At 36.3% G+C, this 22,000-nt stretch overlaps 1 protein-coding gene across 5 annotated transcripts in view; it reads left to right on the forward strand.

Moving 5' to 3' along the window:
• Nucleotides 1-2,057: 2,057 nt before the first annotated feature.
• Xrcc5 (X-ray repair cross complementing 5) overlaps nt 2,058-22,000 on the forward strand; it is a 99,151-nt gene continuing 79,208 nt past the window's right edge. Inside the window, exons 1-9 of one of the 5 annotated variants that reach the window (XM_046439644.2) lie at nt 2,084-2,165; nt 3,057-3,186; nt 5,403-5,516; nt 9,191-9,374; nt 10,297-10,345; nt 10,962-11,084; nt 14,854-15,045; nt 17,836-17,950; nt 19,131-19,269. In XM_046439644.2, coding sequence (XP_046295600.1) covers nt 3,163-3,186; nt 5,403-5,516; nt 9,191-9,374; nt 10,297-10,345; nt 10,962-11,084; nt 14,854-15,045; nt 17,836-17,950; nt 19,131-19,269 — 940 coding nt within the window. In that variant the 5' untranslated portion in view covers nt 2,084-2,165; nt 3,057-3,162. The other 4 variants (XM_046439645.2, XM_046439643.2, XM_046439647.2 and 1 more) reach the window with 4 other exon arrangements.

Below are 22,000 nucleotides of genomic sequence, written 5' to 3' on the forward strand. Positions count from 1 at the left end.
TATTACCATATTAGGGGGTAGGACTTCAATAAAATAATTTTGAGGAGACATAAACATTTTATTCATAACAAGTCTCCTCCATGTGTCTGTTGGGCTTTCACGGTTTGGTAGTCAGTCTTCATATGTGATGTCTGGCTTCATCAACATGCAAAAGCCAAATCCGCCAAGTATTCTGAAATCTTTGACCCAGAATTGGACCACTGTCACTCCTGCCACACTTTACTGGACATGAGGCCAGTACACATTCAAGAATAAGTGACTAGTTTGGGGTGTGAAGGCTGGAAGGCACGGTTCCTGAGGGCTACCAAAATAAGACCCTGTCATCCCCCTTTCCTGTTGTATCCATTTTCTTCAATATGCCACAGTGGCTCCCATACGTCTCTCTCTTCTCAACATCCATAATACATATATCATTATCGGTACTAGCCCATCAATCTGTTACCTACCTCTTTACACCCGACTCTATATCATAAAAATCCAAAAGAATTTTGTACTGGCAGGTACAAATGAAATTTTTAAAAAGCCATAATCCCCTTGTTTTGTGACACATTAATATTTGCCCTCTCACTCTTGATTAATGAAGGCTTTTTGCCAGGGTAAGCAATGCTTAAAATCCATATCCATTCTCAGCACCACGGCTGCCCATAAAGATGGCTGAGATGCAAACAAGCACAGCTACTAGAACCTCTCATTTTTCCCAGGAACTAGACCTGTACTGGAGTGTGTGGGTGGTGGGGAAAAGAGAGGAGGAGAAAGAGGGGGAAAAGAGAGGAGAGAGAAGAAAAGGAAAAAGAGACTATATACAAGATGAAATTATAAACATAAAGTAAGCACATTTCCTTCACTGTGATGAGTGTCCAATAATTATATTTACCAACCACAGTAAAACTACTATTAAAAATAATATTTTGGCTTTGAAAGAACTTTTAAAATTTAAATCAAAAGCAAGAAGAACCTCCTGGGCTGTATAAGTGTGGTCTGAGAGTGTCTGGATCTCTTGGCTCCAATATATTCTTAACTTTGTCTCCCTCAAGGACCAGGGTTCCCTCTTCATGAATTCTGCCTGTCTTTTCAGCTCTAATCCCTGCTTTTTCTAGGCCCAGCTTTCAAGAGGGAAAGAATCCTAATAGACTCATTTTGCTAGATTGGGCAGAGGTGTGGAGACACTTTGCAAATTGCTGGACCCTTTGTCCGGTCACCTGTAGCTTGTGGTATAAAAACACCCTATTTCTGTAGAAGGCTCCTCAGAGGGGCATGGGTTGAGGGGTTACAGAATTTCCTTGAAAGGGTTGGTGAGCATATCAAGCAGTGAAATTGATGGCTGCCATTTTTGTAATATCTCCCTAGACTCACTTTTAAATTAAATTTCCCCTCCTCCTTTCCAAGCCATAGCCATACACTGTTTCATGCCTCCAGGTGTTTACAATCCCATTTTCTCTGCAAAGTACAATGTCCTTTCTACTTTTGGGGGGGAGGAGAGGGGTACAGGGGATTGAACTCAGGCCACTCAACCACTGAGCCACATCCCCAGCTCTACTTTGCATTGTATTTTATTTTATTTAGGGAGAGTCTCTCCTTTGCTGAGGCTGGCTTTGAACTCATGATCCTCCTGCCTCAGCTTGCCGAGCCGCTGGGATTACAGGCATAACCCACTGCGTCGGGCTCCTTTTCACTTTTGTTTGCCTGGAAAACTCCTATTCTTCTTTTAGGAGTTGGTTCTAAGGTCATCGGACCTGTAAAGTTTTTCATTAGCATCCCTTTTAGAAGAAGAAACTAGACTTTTAGAAGGGCTGAAAGTGACTTTCTGGTGTCATACTTAATGGAATCTAACTCCAAAGGGCGGACACAAAACGCTGCAGGGTGTATCTTGTTAATGAGAGCAAAGGGACGTGAATCTTTTGGAAAATTCTGTAAGTACTAACCCAGAACTAGCATTTTTAAGAACTCAAGGACCACACACTCCTCGCAGGGAGAAATGGAAGGAATCTGCGCCTGCTCAGAGTCAGGAACACGGTTTCCCCGCCCCTTGCGGTCACAGCCGGAAGCGGCTCGCAGGTTGGAGGCTTGCCATCCGGCCGGAACTGAGTCGCAGTGCTGCAGGTTCCCACCCGGAGAGGTGTCCGACGCTCTCGCAGACCGGCAACATGGCGTGGTCCGGAAATAAGGTAGCGGGAACCTTGGGCTGAGGCCCTCGTCTTTCTAGGCAGCTGGCGGGGATGAGGGAAGACCATGGTGATGGGCTGGAGCAGGACAGCCGGACCGAGGGAAGCCCGAGGAGGAAAGCTGAGGATTTGGAGTTCTGAATTTGAGTCTCGCTCCCTCGTCACCCCCTCCCCTTTCCCTCCTCTCCCACCCACTTCTCATCCTGCTTTCCTCCCACCCCTTCCCTGAATCCCACTCCAGCTCCTACCCTACCTCCTCTTTGTTGCTGCTGAGCCTGAGTTCTTAAAGTCTTTATAAAAATGGAAGTTAGCCAGGATAAGCACCTGTCCCACAGACCTGTAAAACTGCAAAGAGGGTTTTTGTGAGTAAAATAACTTGAAATGTAGTGTTGTATAATTACCTCCATAATAGTGTAATATCTAGAGTTTATTGAAAGCTTACTCATTGTGATGTACCTTTTATTCTTGTCTCATTTAATTTTCACAACAACCTCGTGATGTGAAAACTGTTATTCCCCCGTTTGCAAGTGGGAAAATGGCGAAGAAATAAAGTAATTATTCCATTATCATTCTATCCATAAGTGGTGGAATTCAGTTTTGAAACCAGGCTTTTTTTCAGAGTCCTGGAGAGTCTTGTGTTTCTAGTAATCTATGATCCTTGGTGTCCTGGATTAAGAACAGAAATTACAATTGATTCTAAAGTGATTTTGGGGTCACTAGAGGGAGGTGTGATTCCAGGGATTCATCCATCCATCCATCCATCCATCCATGCATACATTTAATACAGATAAATGAGATAGGAGTTTGAATAACTCTCTAGACCCCTCAACTTCCTGCTGGGAAATGTTGATCAAACAATTATGAAGGTGTTTACCTCTCTTATTCTTCTTTCAGCTGCTGAAAACTTCTTACCTCCAGTGGAGGAGCTGTTTGTGGCAGATGAACTTGGAGTAAAATCCTAACAGCCTGTATTGCTGCAGTGTAGAAATGAAGAGTTGCTATGTTGCTCCATTTCTCTTTCCTGGTTTTTTTTTTTTTTTTAACTGCTTCCAGAAGGGAACTCAAAATACCATGTAGACCATTCTTCCAGTCAAATTCCATAATAGGAAACTGTGATGCTATTTTCTGGATATCTGATTCCTGGCAAAAGACCTTTAGTCCTTTAAGTGTTTTATAGTTTAAAGGTAGCTTTTGTGAACATGTGTTAAATAAATGCAGCAGCATATTTTGTGACTTTTAAGTGTCTTTAGATTTTTAGGCTTAGGGCATTAAAACTATGGGTTGTAAATTTTATTGCTCTCAGAGAAATTCTGTAGTTCATTACTACCTACCCCCCAAATAAATTATCTTTACTCCAGAAGTTTCTTAATATTAGTGCATTATGTTCAATTCTATATAAATTAGGGGAAAATAGTTTTTAAATTTAATTTTAAATTGTTGCCAAAGGTGTAACCAAATTTAGAAATCATCTGTAACTTCTGGTAGGAGCTTATCCAGGTTTTTTAAAACACTTCTAGGGTCAGGAAATCACTGCTTCAAGAAACGGAGTTTCCTTTATTGATCACTTCTAAATTGTTATTTTTTTTTCCCTTTATAAGAAGTCAAATCAATCTCTCTAACTTCCATCTGTTGAGTCTACTATCTGTCCCACAGACCAATTATTTTATAACACAGCTGCCAAATATTTAGGAGGAAATTCTCATGTTCCCCTTAATCTTCTCATCTGACTCAAATATCTAGCTTTTCCCCAAATGTTCTTTATGTCACATATTCTCCAGATCCTTCCCTAACCTCATTTCATGTTCAGTTGTAATTAGTTGTCCTCTTAAGATGTGATACCCAGAATTGCTCACACTTTGATCAGTGAAAAAAGCACAGATGAGACTAGAAAGAATGTAATCTCTGGAAACAAAGTTCATCTAGTCCAATAGTTGTCCTCTCTCCTTCAATTAACAGCAAAGTTAAGTGACATTCCTAAGGATTCATAGCTCATTAGCAGTAGAGATGGACTACTTGTATTGCTTTTTTCATCACAATACTCTTCCTTTCTAGATTTCACTATGCTATTGATACAACCTAAAATATCTTGGGGATGGAGTGAAATGGGTATGGGAATGTAGTGCTAAAACTGTTTCATACCTGACTCTATAATCTACTCTGAAATTATGAGTTACTGTTAGTTCAGTTTTCCTGCAGCTTGTATTCAATTAAATTTTGGATGCCAAATCTAGAGTGTAAAACATCATATGTATCCCTTTATTTTGATTTTATTATTATTATTTTTTATTTATTTATTTTTGCAGTTCTGGGACTTGAATCCAGGGCCTTCCCTGCTAGCTAGGCAAACTCTGTACCATTGACCTTATATCCCCAGCCCATATGTATGCCTTATAATTTTTAGTTTATATTTGTTTAATCCCCTATGTATGTGATTGCTATCTAATGAGTTTTGCCTTCATGTATGTGGTTCCCTCTGTCTATAACTTCCTAGTTCTCATGACTGCTCATTCTTTTAAGACTCACCTGAGGGTCAGATTGAAGAAGTTTTTTTCTACCTCTGTTCCTCCTCTGTTCCATCCACCAGTCTTGTGTAGATATATCTTCTGTTTCTCTCTTGATGACCACTACAAACCTACAAATTTATTAATTTATTAACATGTATTTATTTGTATTTGTGCCTTCTAGTAGAATAGATTTGATATCTTAGTCTTCATTTCTGATCCCCAGTTTATAAACTGATTCAGATTGTTGGGGTGTATCATCCTAACGCATAGAATGAAGCAGTCACTTATTGTCACAAATGCTTCATGACAAATTGCCCATTCAGGAACTAACAATAAAAGCATGTATACTAATACTTGTAGTACTGCAGATCAACTGCAGTTTGTATGATATATGTTGGGATCAGCTGGGCTGGACTTAACTATAGCCTGCAGATTGATTTAGATCTTCCCACCTTGGTTTTTTTTTGGGATCAGGCCAAAGGAGTGTCAGCTGCCTGAAGCATGCCTTTCTCCTGGAAGTTACTTTCTAACTTTTAGAGAATATTAGAACTATTTAAGGATTCTCCAAAGTGAAGCTATATGTCTTACATGCATTCTCTTTATAGAACATACCCTTCCCTTTATTGTGCTTCCCCTAAATACCAGCATAGGTTCTGTGGGTGCAATAAGAAAGGAACCTCAGAATCCTTTTTTTATAAATGTTATAGTATCACATTCTTTGGGACTTTGTTTCTAGGCAGCTGTTGTGCTGTGTATGGATGTGGGCTTTGCTATGAGTAACTCCTGTCCTGGTGAAGAATCTCCTTTTGAACAAGCAAAGAAAGTGATGACCATGTTTGTCCAACGACAGGTGAGTTTCAAATTGACCTTGAGCTTGTAACCTACATTGCCTCCACCTATTAATGAAAGATACCAACCTTATAATATCTACCCTCTGTGTTTAGGGGAATCTGGGTGGATTTCCTACCTATACTCATAAAGGTTCATTTATCACTAGAACCTGCTATTTTTTCTTTCCCTTCTGTTGGCCCCTTCACTGGATATTAACAGTTTTTATCAGAAACAAAGGGCAGTATAAAGTAATGTTTAAAAACACACCCTCTGGGCCAGGTGACTTGGCTTAGAATCCTTGCTTTGCCATATCATTTACTAACCACATCATCCTGAGCAAGTTCTTCAACTTCTTTGTACCATTTACCTTTTGCTGTGTAGCGAACTACCCCAAACCTTTATGTCCCTTTTTTTTTTTTTTTTTGATACTGGGAATTGAATTCAGGGGTGCTCTACCATAGAGCTACATTCCCAGTCTTTTATCATTCCTGGTTATATGGGATGATTATATGATCTCTGTTAGGTTATTCCCTCTTAAGACTTATACAGTTGCTTTTGTTGGAGGCTGGGGTGGATATCATCTGAAGACTTGACTGGGTTGAATGTCCAAAGTGGCGTACTCACATATCTGAAAAATAATCTTATGGCAACTGTGAACTCAGTGTGCTCCATCAGTACCTCTGCTTCGCTATGTAGCTTGGGATGCAAAGAGTGTAGCAGCTGGTTTTAAGAAGTAGTATCCAAGAGCAAGTATTCATTTTAAAAGACCCTGCCTATATGGCTTCTTATGACTTAGCTTTAGAAATCCCAGAAAACCAGTTTCATTGTTTTCTATTGGTCAAACAAGTCACCAAGGCCAGCTCAAATTTAAGGATGGAGAATTACATTTATTTTAATAAGGAATAGCCTGCAAATACAGGGAGCAAAGGAATGGATGGATGGTGACCATCTTGGGGACTATCTACCACAGTGTCTGGGGAGAAAAGTGAGAAAAATAATAAAACTTCCCACATGGAGTTGTTTTGAGAATAAAAGAATTAATATAGGTAAAGTGCTTATTGTTAACAATATGAAATTATTAGTTCTTATTATTTCCATCCCTTCTACTTGGTATGACTGCCATGTTTTTCTAAGTCCATGAGAACTTGCACTGGGTACTGCAACTCCTCCTGGACACCTCTGCTATTTTTCTGGGTATTGCCATTTGCATGAGGCACTGCTACTTCCCACCTGTCATTCTAGATTTTCATAAATTCTGATGACTTGAAGTCCTTGGTGTGTCAAAGAAGAGATCACTGTAACCCTATTTGGTTATAGGTGTGTTGGTAATATTCAAGTAGTACTGCTGTGTCTCAATATAGTAAAAGATATTTACTTTTGCCTTCTGGGGATTGAACGTAAACCTGCGTGCATGCTAATAAGTATGTCCTTTACCACAGAGCTACACCCTCAGCTCCTAGAGTTTTTTATTGCTGTTGTTTTTGTTTTAAGAGAAGCCATCTAAGTGAATCTAAAGGGTTGAGAGACAAAGCCATATAGGTACTATACCAGTTTCATACCTCCTTCAAAATTTTCTCCCCTACCATAACTGAAGTTTTTGTCATTGCAGCAAGATTATCTTAGCTTCAGGTGAATTCTTGTCTAGGAGGCAGATACCTGCCCAGGCCATGTGCTGGACATTTTTGAACCCAAGTGGCAGGGACTTTTGCTTCATGTACAACTGGGAATTGTAGTTGGAATTGTTTTGGGAAATTTAGCAGGCAAAACAATAATAAAAAATGATAGAATTAATTTCTCTTCCCATAGAGCAGTTCTCTGCATTAATGTAAAAGGCTTATATTAACACTTCCATGGGGATGGGATTGCCTTTTGTATCAGATACTGTTTTTCATTTTATAATGAAGTGTTTCATAAAAGAGGAAAATGAGAAAAGCACCATAATCAAACCCACTTTCCCATTGTCTTATGCTATGCAATCCTAATGCTTTACTATATATTTTTTTTCTTTTCGTATAAAATAATATACCCATCCATTTCCCTGCAAATTCTATGATTTTGTCATTTTTTAGTGCTGCGTAGTACTCCATGGTGTATAAATGCCACATTTTTTTTATCCATTCATCTATTGAAGGGCATCTGGGTTGGTTCCACAGTCTAGCAATTGTGAATTGTGCTGCTATGAACATCGATGTAGCAGTATCCCTGTAGTACGCTCTTTTAAGGTCTTCAGGGAATAGTCCAAGAAGCTAGCCAATCCCTAAAAAACAAATACCAAATGTCTTCTTTGATATAATGAGAGCAACTAAGAACAGAGCAGGGAGGAAGAGCAGGAAGAAAAGATTAACATTAAACAGATACATGAGGTGGGAGGGAAAGGGAGAGAAAAGGGAAATTGCATGGTAATGGAGGGAGATCCTCATTGTTTATACAAAATTACATATAAGAGGTTGTGAGGGGAATGGGAAAATAAACAAGGAGAGAAATGAATTACAGTAGATGGGGTAGAGAGAGAAGATGGGAGGGGAGGGAGGGGGGATAGTAGAGGATAGTAAAGGTAGCAGAATACAACAGTTACTAATAGGGCATTATGTAAAAATGTGGATGTGTAACCGATGTGATTCTGCAATCTGTATTTGGGGTAAAATTGGGAGTTCATAACCAACTTGAATCTATTGTATGAAATATGATATGTCAATAGCTTTATAATGTTTTGAACAACCAATAAAAAAAAAATAATAATTACATGTTAAGACAATGCTTTGGTATATGAGTTTAAATAAAATGTTATTAACATTAAAAAAAATAATAAATAAACTAATATACCTTATATTACAGATGAAGTTGAAGTCTTTACTAGTGCTTTTTCTTTTTCTTCTGTTCCTTTCCTTAGAATTTTGGTAATTGTGACCATGCATATTTTGTTTGCGTTGGACATAAGCGTGTATTCCTAAATAATAATGTTGTATCAAGCCATCAGAAGTATATGGAAATGATTTTATATGGCACATGTAATTTTGCAGTTAATTATTTTCAGCCTTATGGTTTTGAAATTTATTCATATCAATAAAATGTTGCACAAACTCATTCATTTTTACTAATATAATACTTCATTGTGTAAGTATTCTGCAATGTATTCTTGTGTTCTGTTGGTAGATTGGATGTTTGCAGTTTTTTCCTTATTATGAACTGTCCTGAAGTGCAAACTTTCTTGTTCATTGTCTTCTTATGTATATGCGCAAGAATTTCTCTAGGGTATATATGCCTATCTGTGAAATGGCTGGAATATAGAATATGAACTTGCAAAATTTTTTTCCAATCTCTGGAAAATCCCTACCTTGAATAAATATTTTAGGAAGACAGACTACAATCTTTTCAAATTATCCATGATTAGTTAACATTAAGAATTAGATTCTGATTTGATTGGAAGACATTAAGAGCATTTACCACCTTCCTATTTCTTCACCCTAACTTGTGCTGAAATGAAACTTATAATCAATAATAATAATTTTAAAAGATCTACTTAAAACCCAGTAATTGTCATTATCAGTAAGTCCCATATTTGATCAAGCCTAATGTTTGTGACCCCATGGACCTGCCATAGAGAAGTATAATTGTCTGATCTTGAAGGTTAGGTTTCTTATTGCTTCCAGGTTGTTTTAATATGATTTTCAGCCTTCTGATGTTCTTCTCTAGGTGTTTGCTGAGAGCAAGAATGAGATTGCTTTGGTCCTCTTTGGTACAGATGGTACTGAGAATGCCCTTGCTGCTGGGGACCAGTATCAGAACATCACAGTGCACAGACACCTGATGCTACCAGATTTTGATTTGCTAGAGGACATTGAAAGCCGAATCCAACCAGGTTCTCAACAAGCTGACTGTATCCTTTTTCAACCAGAGAAGACTGAAGAAATTTTCGTTGATCTGGGGATTCATAATCTAGTTTGGTGGGGCTCTCTCAGAGTCCTGGCTCTGTGCATCTAGGCATATTTTGTTCTGAGGAGAAGGAGGATGTGGGTTATGATTTAATGTGAAATTAATCAAATTGGTTACCCAGGCTGTATGTCCTCCAGTCACATGCCCCTTCTCTGCATTACTGATACTGAGAAGTTAGGAGGCATTGAAAAGGAAGATATTAGGAAGTGTATGTGTGTATTGATTATATGATTATCTTTGGTGGGAATGCTGGTTAGAAATGTTTCAGGTAGAGAAGAGATAGATTTAGAATAGTTAGCATTAGCATTCTACTTGCTTCCTAGATGGAGGGTGCTTTTGTGCTAAAAATCAAGTTGATATCCAAACTCAGATTTTCAGTTTCTTCCATAGATTTCTTAATTTTAAGGACTTACTCTTGGTTTTTGTTTGTTTGTGTGTTTTTGTTTTTTTTTTTTTGGTTTTGTTTTTTTCCCTCAACAATTAGTAGTATCATTCCTGATCACTGGGAGATGCTCTGTGTTGAGTGACTTGCAAATACTACATTATGGCTTACTTCTAATTTAAGAATGTACTGTGATCACAAAAAATGACTTCTAGATATTGATAAAGAGCATCAAAATTTTCAGTTAAAAATGAATAGATTATCTCTTTTTTTCACACTGTATGCAGGATGTATATTTTGATGTATAGCATTTGTGAATATATGTTCATAAAATAAATTTTGGAGGAAGGACATTTGAGCAAGCACTTGTAAGTTCTCACATAGTCCACTGTATAATTTCTAGCACTGTGGACTTTGCTAGAAAAAAAGTTACATGTTCGTGGAAAGAAGTGACTGGTGCTCTTTCTACCCTTAACTAGCTGAGTCCTGGATGCCCTGATTGTGTGCATGGATGTGATTCAGAGTGAAACTGTGTAAGTACCTCACTCAAAGCTGGATATGAGCCTTTGCAAAAAATTGTTTGGGTTGATATATATTCAGTGCACCATGTGATTTGTTATTCATCAGGTAGCATGTTTTTTGTTGCAAAAGGAACTTTTGATAGAAAGTGGTTCAATCTCAGCTTTTTAAAAGTTTAAAAAGATGAAGGGCTATATTTAGGGGAAACAAACACTTGATGTATTTCAATTTCCTTTTTACTTAATTACCAGGAATTTTAAAAAATACTAAGTGGGGGCTAGCGATATAGTTTAGTGATAGAATACTTACCTAGCATATGCAAGGTACTGGGTTTGATTCCCCAGCACCACAAAAACAAAATGAAACAAATAAAATAAAATAAAAAGATAAAAATACCAAGTGGTGTATAATCCCTAAGTAACTGATATTAAGTAGTAACTCTGACCAATTTCCTGATTCATTATTTATTTAATTATTGTGCAGTGAAGACGTATGTCTTTGAACACACAAACTCTGCTCAGTGACCAAATATATTTGAGTTTGTAGAATATAACTAAGAATGATTTCTTAATGTGATCTCTCTCTCTCTCTCTCTCTCTCTCTCTCTCTCTCTCTCTCTCTCTCTCTCAGAGGAAAGAAGTTTGAGAAGAAGCATATTGAAGTGTTCACTGACCTCAGCAGCCCATTCAGCAAAGATCAGCTAGATATTATAATTCATAACTTGAAGAAATCTGGCATCTCCCTCCAGTTCTTGTAAGGTCCTAAGAATAATGTATGTAGACAAGTCCTGTCATCCCTAATGCAGTGAATGGGAAGATTCCATGGGAGTCTTCTCTTTTTGACAAACTTGGAATCTGTCGCATGACTGATTGCTCAGCAAACACTAATTGTTCTTTGTTTTCTAGGAACTCTTGAGTTTTGGTGATAAGGAGTGGAAATCCCAGTGATATATAGTGAAACAGAGGAATTGAACAGTAACATCATTTGTGTACTGTTTTTGGACTCATAGAATTGAGGGATTAGAATAATCTTTTGAGGATATTCAGTTTCTCTCTTGTCTGCATATAAGATTTTATTCAAACAGTTATCAGATTGATGATTTCTTTATTGAAAAAGCTCACAAGAACTGCCCTACTGATCATAATTTCTTTGGTGGGACAAAAATTTCTGCTTGGGAATCATTTTATAACATATAATGCTTATATTTACACTTTCTCAGATCTGAAGGATGCAGGGATATGTAAAATAAATTTCTTGTTTGTACTTAGAGATGAGGAAACAGATTTATGGGAAAACATATACTTCACAGTTTATTAGGCAGAGTTTCTCCTCTCATAGTAGCTTAAATTTCCCCTCCAGCATTTACTTTCTTCATCATACCTCCCTAACAAAGAAACTCTTCACTACACTAAACTTGGGGCTGCATTTGAAGTCTATTTTTCTTGTCCTATTTTTGGTGAAAGCAAGTGATGGTACAGGATGTTGAATTATTAATCTGGGGGTGCTCATTTTTCAAATTGAGAGCTGTACTAAGAAGCCTCTAGCTGTGAGTGGTAAGCCTTTGGCTCTTTAAAATGCCTGACATAGGGAATTGACCTCTCTTGCATGCATATATCTCATAATAGTGCTGAGGGACATCTTCCTGTAGGACTGTAGAAAGAGATTCTGAATAACTCATCAAATTGATACTTGTTAAGACAGTACTTAAGAAAAAATTAAGTGCTTTTTAAATGACACTTCTTATTGAGTTGAGGGTTTCTCAGTACTACGGAATCCCAGTTCAGCTTCTGTTTCCCATTCATGATCTCAGGTTACCACCACACAGTTGAAGTATACTGTATTGCACTTCTGCCAATGTCATTGAGAAAAAGCTGTGTTTCTTTTTTTGGTATGAGAAACCCAAAAAGAGGGATGCTTATTATTTGACTGATTAATTTTTGGGGGGTGATATGTTTTCTTCTTGTGCTACAAACTGCCAGCGTTCAAATCTTATGGTTTTATTGTTTTGTGTATTCCATGTTTGGTCGATTGTTCTAGGTGGATTTAAAAAATAGCATAAAAAAGCACTTTGTTTTTATCAGGCTTGTTCCTCAGACACAGCTTTGAGTTTCTTCTGACTATTGAGAATGCTTACTTCTGATTAAATGTAGGGCAGAAAGAACTGCTATTGTAACTTTTTAATTAAGGGTAAACTTCTAATTCTTCATTTTATCATCTGTCATTCCTTCTTCCTGGCCAATACTGTGGAAATAGCAGTAACAAACTCTGGGTGTTACACCTTGCTTCCTGGAAGCTTTTTATTTGACAAATAAAGTAGGGCCTACAAATCTGTCATGTGAAATATGTGTAGAAACATTTCAAACAAAACCCTATTTTAAGTATAGCAAATAAAATGATTGAAAAATTCCCTTAAAAATAACCATCCACATAGAGGTGGCCAGCAGAGAATGTTGAGTGAACTGAAAAGATTGCCAAATTTAGCCAGTTAGGTTTGCAGGGGTAAGAGAGTAAGGGGTGTTGCTATGGAAAGTATCTTGCCCTTTCAGTCAGGCGACTGAATCTTTGCTCCATTATTTATTAGCTATGTAGCTTTGGCCAGATTATTTCATCTCAGTAGCTTTAGTTGCATTTAGAAAATGGAGATACGAATCTCCAATGTAAGGATTAAATGAGATTGTTTATGCAAAAGTATTTGTAAAGTATTGTATAGAATATTACCAAAATTTATTTGATGGTTCATTTTTTAATTTGCATATTGATTATTAAATATTTTCATAACTGGTAATCCCAACTTAATTTTGGCTCATTTCAATAAACACCTGGCATGAAACTCAAGAACAAAATTGGGTTTTACTTATGCATTTTATGATTTCTGTATAGAAATTCTATGTCTGCAATAATATTTGAGTTTTAAGTATTTTACATACATTGTTTTATTTATACCCCATAATAATTATGAGGGATTATTAGTAGGCTTTGGTTTTTCTTTTGCCTGCCTAGAATATCATATAGCCTTTTTCTAGAAAATATTCCTTCCTGAACTCTAACATTCTAGCTGGAGGTTAGACTAACATCTTCTAGTTTTGACCATCGGGCTATCATTGTTTCTGATTTTTTTTTTTTAATTTGAGACCACTAGATTGAACCCTAAGGCCCTTTTAGGTAGTGAAGTCGGGCATTATGATTTTGTGTTAGTTCACCCTGTTGTGTGACAAAATACCTTAGACTGAGAAGTTTATAAACAAAATAAATTTATTTCTTAGGGTTCTGCAGGTTTGGGAAGTTGAAGATCACAACCTAAGCAGATTCAGTGTTTGATAAAGGACTTCTGCTTCCAAGATGGTGCCTGTTGCTGTGTCTTCACGTAGCTCAAAGGCCAAAAAAGATAGAAAAAAGGCACGCCCTTCAATCTCTTTTTTCATTTTCTTTCTTTCTTTCTTTTCTTTTTGGTACTAGGATTTGACCCAGAAGCACTTTACCACTGAGCTACCTCCCCAGGCTTTTACTTTATTTTTTATTATTTTTTGGTATTGTGGATTAAATTCAGGGGTGCTTAACTACTGAGCCACATCCCCCACCCTTTTTATCTGTTATTTTTGAGACAGGGTCTTGCTAGGGGCCTTAGGGCCTTAGTAAGTTGCTGAGGCTAGATTTGAACTTGTGATCCTTCTGTCTCAGACCCCTGAGTCAATGGGATTACAAGTGTGCACCACCATGCCCTGCTCTTTTTTATTTTTTATTTTGATACAGAGTCTTACTAAGTTGCTGAGAGTCACATTAAGTTGCCCAGGCTGGCCTCAGACTTGGCATCCTCCTGCCTCAGCTTCCTGAGTTGCTGGAATTATAAGGCGTGCACCACTGTGCCTGGCCCCTTTAATCTCTTATATAGGATCTCTGATGCCATTTCTGCAGATTCCACCATCATGATTTAATCATCCCTCCAAAGATATCACTTCTTATTTATTTATTTATCTTAGTTTTCGGTGGACACAACATCTTTGTTTGTATGTGGTGCTGAGGATCGAACCTGGGCCCCACGCATGCCAGGCAAGCACACTACCACTTGAGCCACATCCCCAGCCCATCACTTCTTAATACTATCACATTAACGATTAAGTTTCAACATAGGAATTTGGGTGGATACATTTAGACCATAGCAGAGCTTGAACGTGTGTGGAGGAAGCCATAATTGAGCAAGTGAAGCCAGTATAAAGGCAAACGAAGGCACATTATGGAGAGAGACAATGAGAGGGTCAGATATTGCCGCATGAGAGATCCTGGGTCTAGTCATCCTAAGGCCATGTACAGCTGTTTCTTTAGTTGTTTGGTTATATACCAAATCAAAGAGGTTTTAGTCACTTGAAATGAGAAGAGTATGGGCAGATGAGAAATATGAAGTTTTGTGAGATTGGTTGACGTGAATATTTTCTTGTAGCTTGTGAGTATCCGTCAAAGGATTGGAACCCAGTTTATTTGGCTTCAGAGCTTGTTCTCTTAACTATTGCTAATCTTTTCTTAATAGTTTGCCCTTCCCAATTGCCAAGATAAATGGTACTGGGGACAGAGGAGATGGCAGCTTGTACTTAGATGATCGTGGACCCTCCTTTCCTCAAAAAGGTATTACTGAGCAGCAAAAAGAAGGCATTCAGATGGTGAAAAATGTGATGATGTCTTTAGAAGGTGAAGATGGGCTGGATGAAATTTATTCCTTCCGGTAAGAAGTGAAAGTATGTGACAACTTTTAGTTGTACCCAAATAAATTTCTTTTGATCATGTATTTCCTTAATGCTTTGCTTTTTTGAGCTGCTCTCAAATTAGCAGCCAGTCTTTAAATGTATTCTGAGTTTTATTAAAAGAAATGGTATACTTACCTTCATCTCCCTTTTCTGGGTTTGTGTGGTTATCACAGGTTTCTCATTTATTTCCAGACTTATATAAATGGAGTTTGCGAATATAGAGAAAAAACAAGACATTTAACAAGTCGGTTTGTAAAAGATAAAGTAGTAGATTTCTTCTTTATGTCAAGCTTGAGGCACTTTTTTTTTGGGGGGGGGTCTCTTCTTTTCATACCCCTGCAAAAACCATTTTCACTTATAAAAAGTGATATCAGATCTGGAATAATCAATCTCTTCTGATTTAGGTTTTAGAGTGTGTGTGTCACTGTTTTTTGTTTATTTTTAACTTTTGGTCACCAAATAGTTTGACCAGGCCAAAGAAAAAAGAAATTTAAACCCAAAACATGAAGAATTCATAGACAATGTATTTCACATGAGTATTATGAAAACAACATAATTTTTAAAAAGTAAAATCTCTGAAGTGCCATATAACAAAGAAGCAAACTACTTTTTTCATGCATCCATAAAGACTGTGGGAGAAACCATTTTCTTTATCCATCTTATTCTCAGTTAGAATTGGACAGAATTTTATTTTGAGCAAAAAAACATATAGGAATTAATGGCATCTAGAATATCATGTGTATAAGGCGTCTGATTTGGCAAAAGTGACCATAGAATCTTTTACTGAACAGTTGGCTCTTGTGGATTCAGATCCTTAGGGAAATACTGCTTGATGTTCATGAATTAATTCCAGTTTATCAACCAGTACACAAAATACAGGCATGCAGTGTAAGCAGAATTCTTAAAAGAAGTAAATATTCAGCAACTAGAATATTTTTCAGTAGCAATAGTATATATCTGTTCTAATATTTTTCTCAGCCACAATGTTTAAGTATTTCTGGTAAGCTATAATTTACGAATATTACATCCTTACTTTGTAAATATGAACACCCTTGAAAAATTATAGGTAAGTTAAAGTTTTGGAAATAGAATAATAATTTTCCAGAGGGTTGCTAAAGAAATCAATGAGGAATACTGTAAAGTGAAGTTTCTTGGCATAAAGTGTATTGTCACAATTTGTGCAGTTATATATTCTTAAGTTCTCTGAAAAATTTTGGGAATACATGCCTTAAACTAACATATTAGCCATGATAACATAAATAAAAATTACAGGCCAATACAAATTTTAAAATTTATTTTTAAAGTTTTTTCCTCCTTGTAGCATAGCAAGTAGATACATTATTGACTATGCATTGTCCTAGCAATTTGAAGCTACTTTGATTTTAGATCTGCCATGAAAGTGTGGACTAGAACCTTGCTATCCAATACAAAATCCCTTAGCCACATGTGGCTATTTAAGTTTAAATAAATTTAAAAATTTGGTCTTTAGTCACACTAGCCACATTTTATTTCAGTTGCCTGTTGGGGCGTCATGTTTCGAAATGGAGTATTTCCAATCATTATAGAAATTATACTCCACAGCACTAGACTAGACTTATGCCATGAAGATCTTTGGAAGACAACTTGAGTTCTTGGGGAGATTTAACTCTACTGCATAACTGATAACAGTTGTTCTCAAATCTTATATGATACTGGTCTTTAGATTTTCCCCTGGAACAGAATCTATATCCTTATGATGGTTTTAGATTTGACTTATACTTGGATTAATAATGTCTTATGAGACAGTGTATATCTGGCTTAGACCTAGTCATTCCCCAACAAACCCAAAGCAAATATATACTGTAAACTCAGGAAATAGGGTGTCAGTTGAATATCAATTATTTATTTTAAATTATTTCTGAGAATTGGAGTCTATTGAGGTCTCTCTGTCTATAACTGTGGATGATGTAAGATAATTCTCTTGACCTCTTTGTAGATCGGTTTTTCATCTATAACCAAGGAGATGGAGCCAAAGGCTTTGAGTATATTTAATTGCTAATTCCTTTGTTTTTTATCTTAGTGAAACCATAAATTCCACCTATCCTATAATCTTCTATGTTGTATTTCATTAGAGCAAGTAAGAGTTGATCTTTACTTTTAAGTGAAGAAGCTCCTCCTCCAGCCCTTTATACCAGTAAAAAACCTAGAGTTATCTACCTTAAGACTAAATGTAGTCAAATAATTTGCTTTATACCCAATAGTCTTTACTTAACCCTTTCTACTGTGTGCATAAAAATAGATCATGTCTTTTAAGAGATTTGGAATTAACTAATTAAGTATGTGAATTGTGGTGTTGTAAGCAGTGGTGTCATATTCCATAGCAGGGTTCTTATCCTTGGGTCTGTTGTTTTCAGGGAGTTGGTAAACCATTTATATTGTGTGCAGACTCATTTGTGAATGTGCTTTTTATTATATCCTCAAAAGTGTCCTTGGTCCTGAGAAAAATGTAAAGAATCTTTGGCAGAGTTGAAAGAATGATTGAATAGGGGAAGATAGAGCTATTCATTTTCACCTGTCAGTAAAACAGTTCAACTCCTACTTCCTTCTAAGCCATCTCATTTGTGTTCTGGCTCTCTCCCAAATGATTGTCATTTTCCTGCCATCCCCTGCTGTTCCTCTGTCTATAATCATCAACATCTCATTTCTCATTCTAGAAAATTGAATGCATCATCTAGCATAAGGTAGCATTCTTAAATTGTTACTTTTATTGTGTATTTTTCCTTATTAAGTGAGAGTCTGAGACAACTATGTGTCTTTAAGAAAATTGAGAGGCGTTCCATGCCCTGGTCCTGCCAGCTGACCATTGGCTCCAATTTGTCTATAAAGATTGTGGCCTATAAATCGGTAAGTGGTAGGTACACAGTTTTTAAAGAGAAGTTACCAGAGAGATAAATATGCTTATATAAGCAGCTGACAATTCATGTGTGGGTTATTCAGAGTATAATTAATGCTTCTCTAGCTGCTCTTCCTTTTCATTTAGTCTTCTGTTTAGCTTCTTATGTAAAAGGCATGCCAGGAGAAGTTTTCAGAATTATTTATGATAAAGTTTGATTCCCTCCCTTTTCTCTGCATTGATAATTGATTGTTATGGAATTCAGTTCTCTTGGTGTGTCTCTGGCTGTGTGTGTGTGTGTGTGTGTTTGTGTGTGTGTGTGTCTCAAAGAAAATGTAATTCATTATGTTGACATTGTAATATGGCAGAAATGTCAATGATGTGCAAAAGTTCAGAGTTTTGGAGACTCACACTTAATTCATTTATTAATGATCTGATAGTGACAAGATCTATGAAACATTAAAAGATACTGAGTTGTTATTGTGAAATTATGTTTCATAATATATGCACATTTGACCATAATATTATGCACACTTTAAAAAGTGAGTTTCTTTTGGTAATTATTTAATGAAATTCCAGTCTGAATTGGAATCTCTGACCCATGTTTCCACATGAGCAAGGATTTGCCTTTTTTGCTAAATCTACAGAATAAAATAAAAACATTTTAAATATAAAAAGTAAACATACAGACATGTTTTTGTATATTCGAGGACTGAGTTCCTAAACCCATGGTATGTCATAAGAAGCTTAGAGGTAGTTCTTTATTTTGGGTTCCATTAAGGCCTAGAATAGTGTTCCTAGGAATGAGAATAGTCTCCTCCCTTCTTTATTTGGCTTTCCTTTTCAAAATTTGTTGATTTCTGACTATTGATATGTTGCTTTCTCTTTCTTTTTTATTAGAATATTGATAAAGTGTATGGTCTTCCTTTTTTAGGGTTTTGCATAGAAATTATTTATGTATATTCAGATATTAATATTTGTAGATCATCCTAGGGGATAATGAAATGTAGAGAAAGTTACAGGTATTTCCTATTGTAAAATAAGCCAAGATTTCCACAATAGGTAAGAGTAAGACAATGTAGTAATTGTTCTAGATTTTTGTTTGTGAACTAGAGAACATGTTAGGTTTTTATCTTCTGTCAGTCAGAATCCTAGCATTCCTTATTTTTTTTTTTTAATTTTGAAATTAAGATTACTTTGGAGCAAATTAAAAAGACTTGGATGGTTGTGGATGCAAGAACCCTAAAGAAAGAAGATATACAAAAAGAAACAGTTTATTGCTTAAATGATGATGATGAAACTGAAGTTCCCAAAGAAGATACTATTCAAGGTATGTTAGTAAGAGTTTGCACTTTAGCCTAAAAGAGATTTTTCTTAAGGCAGTATGAGACAGGCTACTATTTGTATTATTGTTCACTTAAGGATTTTACTTTGAGGTATAGATAAGATGCAGCTGTCTGATGGAGACATTTTTTTCCTTTAGCTCATCTGTTGGGACTTAGGCTGAATGGCTTCTAAGAGAGCACGTTTTTCATCCTTGTCAATTTTAATTTCAGGTGACAGGGCTTAATACTTGGCTTTATTTAAAGTTGAAACTCATTAGCTAAGAGAGTATTAACATTAAAGTGGCTAAAGCAAGTGTTTTGTTTATTTTTTACTTCCATGATGATTATTCTTCCAAGTTCCAATTTCAGTTATTATATCCAGATATGTTTTCTTATGTTAATTCAGAGGATAAGGAAAATTATTTTTGTTTGTTATATTGCTTTGGACTCACTAAGATCTTTAAAGTTGTACTCATATATTATTCCCATTTGCCTTGGGTAGTATGTCTAGATGGCCTTTCTATCCAGAGGACTTAAAAGTTAGCTAAGAATATCTGAATATTCAAGAGCTAAAATTATAAGATACCAAATGACGGTTTAAGATAGCAACCAGAATTCTTAAAAGAAATTTATTGCCAGGCTATGCACTGCTCAGTATAGTTTTGATTTGCAAGTTTTGACAAAAATTTCATCTATAGCACTGTATCTCATAGCATATAGTTATGTGTGTTAGGAGTAGAGACATTTAAAAGTGGGAATGGGGGCTGGGGATGTGGCTCAAGCGGTAGCGCTCTCACCTGGCATGCGCAGGGCACTGGGTTCGATCCTCAACACCACATAAAAATAAAAAATAAAGATATTGTGTCCACCTAAATATTAAAAAAAATAAAAGTGGGAATGGTTTTGACTCCCTGGAGGATTATGTATGAAGTATAATTAACACTCTCCAATTTCTAATAGCTCTTTAATTCAGTTCAGTAGTATAGAACATGAATTTTGGAATTAGACTTGGGGTAGAATCATTCCTCATGGTTTGATCCTGGTATGACTGGCACATAGTAGGAAGAGTAGCATAAGGCCCAAGACCAGGAAAGTAGAGGGCCTACTGTGGTACAAAATTGACAGCCTGCATTTTCTCTTTTAGCTGTCACAACAACCTAAAGAAGCAGGCACTTGTTATTTCCATTCTACAGATAAAGGAAGCAAGGCTGAAAGGCATTCATTAACATATTCAAAGTCACACAGTTAACAACTAGCAGAACTTGAATCTAAGGCTGTGTTCCTTTACAGTCTGTGTTCCTACATATTATTCTGAATCAGGACTGACTAATTAAGGGCTTTCAATGATAGAATACATTTATATATTGAAAGCAGTGTGGAGTCTTACGGTTTTTAGGAGCAGGGAATCATTGGGACTGCATTTTAGGAAACTGAATATGACAATTGGGTACAGAATGGATTGGAAGGAGAAAGGTCTAGAGATAAGGGTGTAGGTTCTTTTTGTTGTTAGCAAAGAAAATTCTGGTATGTTACACAAAGATAATTTATAGTGAGGCAGTGGAAGGAGAAGAGTTAAAACCCTTTTGGGTTCAAAGAGCATTGAATTGCATCTTTTTCACCTTTATCATTTTATTTACAGACTTCCTTTCCTTGTCCTTTATTCCCTACCTCCTAACATGCAGAATTCTCTTTGTTAAGCAGAGAGACTAGTATACACATGTGGGCAAAGAAATGTGGTTATATATTGTAGGGGTTTTTTTGTACTTTCTGCCAGGTACAAAATTAAAATTATTTGCCGTTTAAGTAGAAGAACCAGAAAACCCAAGACATTTTTAATTAGAACTTTCAAGTTACTGTTAAATGAATCAAATGAAAAATTGACTGATGACAGAAAAAGTTAAAAAAGCTTTTGGTTTAGATACCACTGTTAATCAAGTACCATGTATTTTCCAGTTAAAATGTTGTTGGAGTTTTTTTGTTATTGTTGCCAGTTTTTTTTTCAACATACAAGATAAAAATTGCAACATGGATTTTTATTGTTGTTTTAAATTTTTTAAAGTTTTTTTGTAGTTGTAGATGGACAGAATGACTTTGTTTTATTTGTTTATGTTTATGCGGTGCTGAGGATCGAACCCAGTGCCTCATGCATGCTAGGCAAGCGCTCTACCACTGAGCTACAGCCTTAGCCCCTATTGTTATTGTTTTTGATATATGGTATCAACAGACTAAAAGAACAAGTAAACACTAGATCATAGATTCTGCCCCTGGACACCCAGGTTTTTTTGTTTTTTTTTAATTGTTATTGGTTGTTTCTTGGAGTAAAGAAGAATGTGCTTGTCCTTGCATTTACCTTGAATTTTGATGATCCATGCCCCACCAAATATATAAAATACTGTTTATTGAAAGGACATAATCTTTCTACAGAGCAGAAGCCTTGGATTAGACTTAGAGTTTTTGTCTTTTGTGGGTGGTGGGTGTGCTGCATTATGTAGATTTCTCAGTAATTAAAAAGAGAAAATGCAGTCAAATCCAAGAAATATAAAAAATTTAAATGCAGAAAAATGTACAACTTAGCAGTTGAATGTTTCTAAACAGAAGAGTTTTGGTTTCGTAGGTATCCAGCATGGGTTTTTGAGAACATTTTGTTCTGAAAATTTCTTATGGATGGTTTTCTCTGTGGTCTCCAGGCTTCTGAATAAATGTGTTCTTGTTATTATGTTTACGAATCATGCTTGT

The sequence above is a fragment of the Marmota monax genome, unplaced genomic scaffold (genome assembly GCF_021218885.2).
Source record: "Marmota monax isolate L192 unplaced genomic scaffold, Marmota_monax_Labrador192_F-V1.1 WCK01_AAM20220418_F8-fsc00041, whole genome shotgun sequence".
In the NCBI taxonomy this organism is placed as follows: domain Eukaryota; kingdom Metazoa; phylum Chordata; class Mammalia; order Rodentia; family Sciuridae; genus Marmota; species Marmota monax.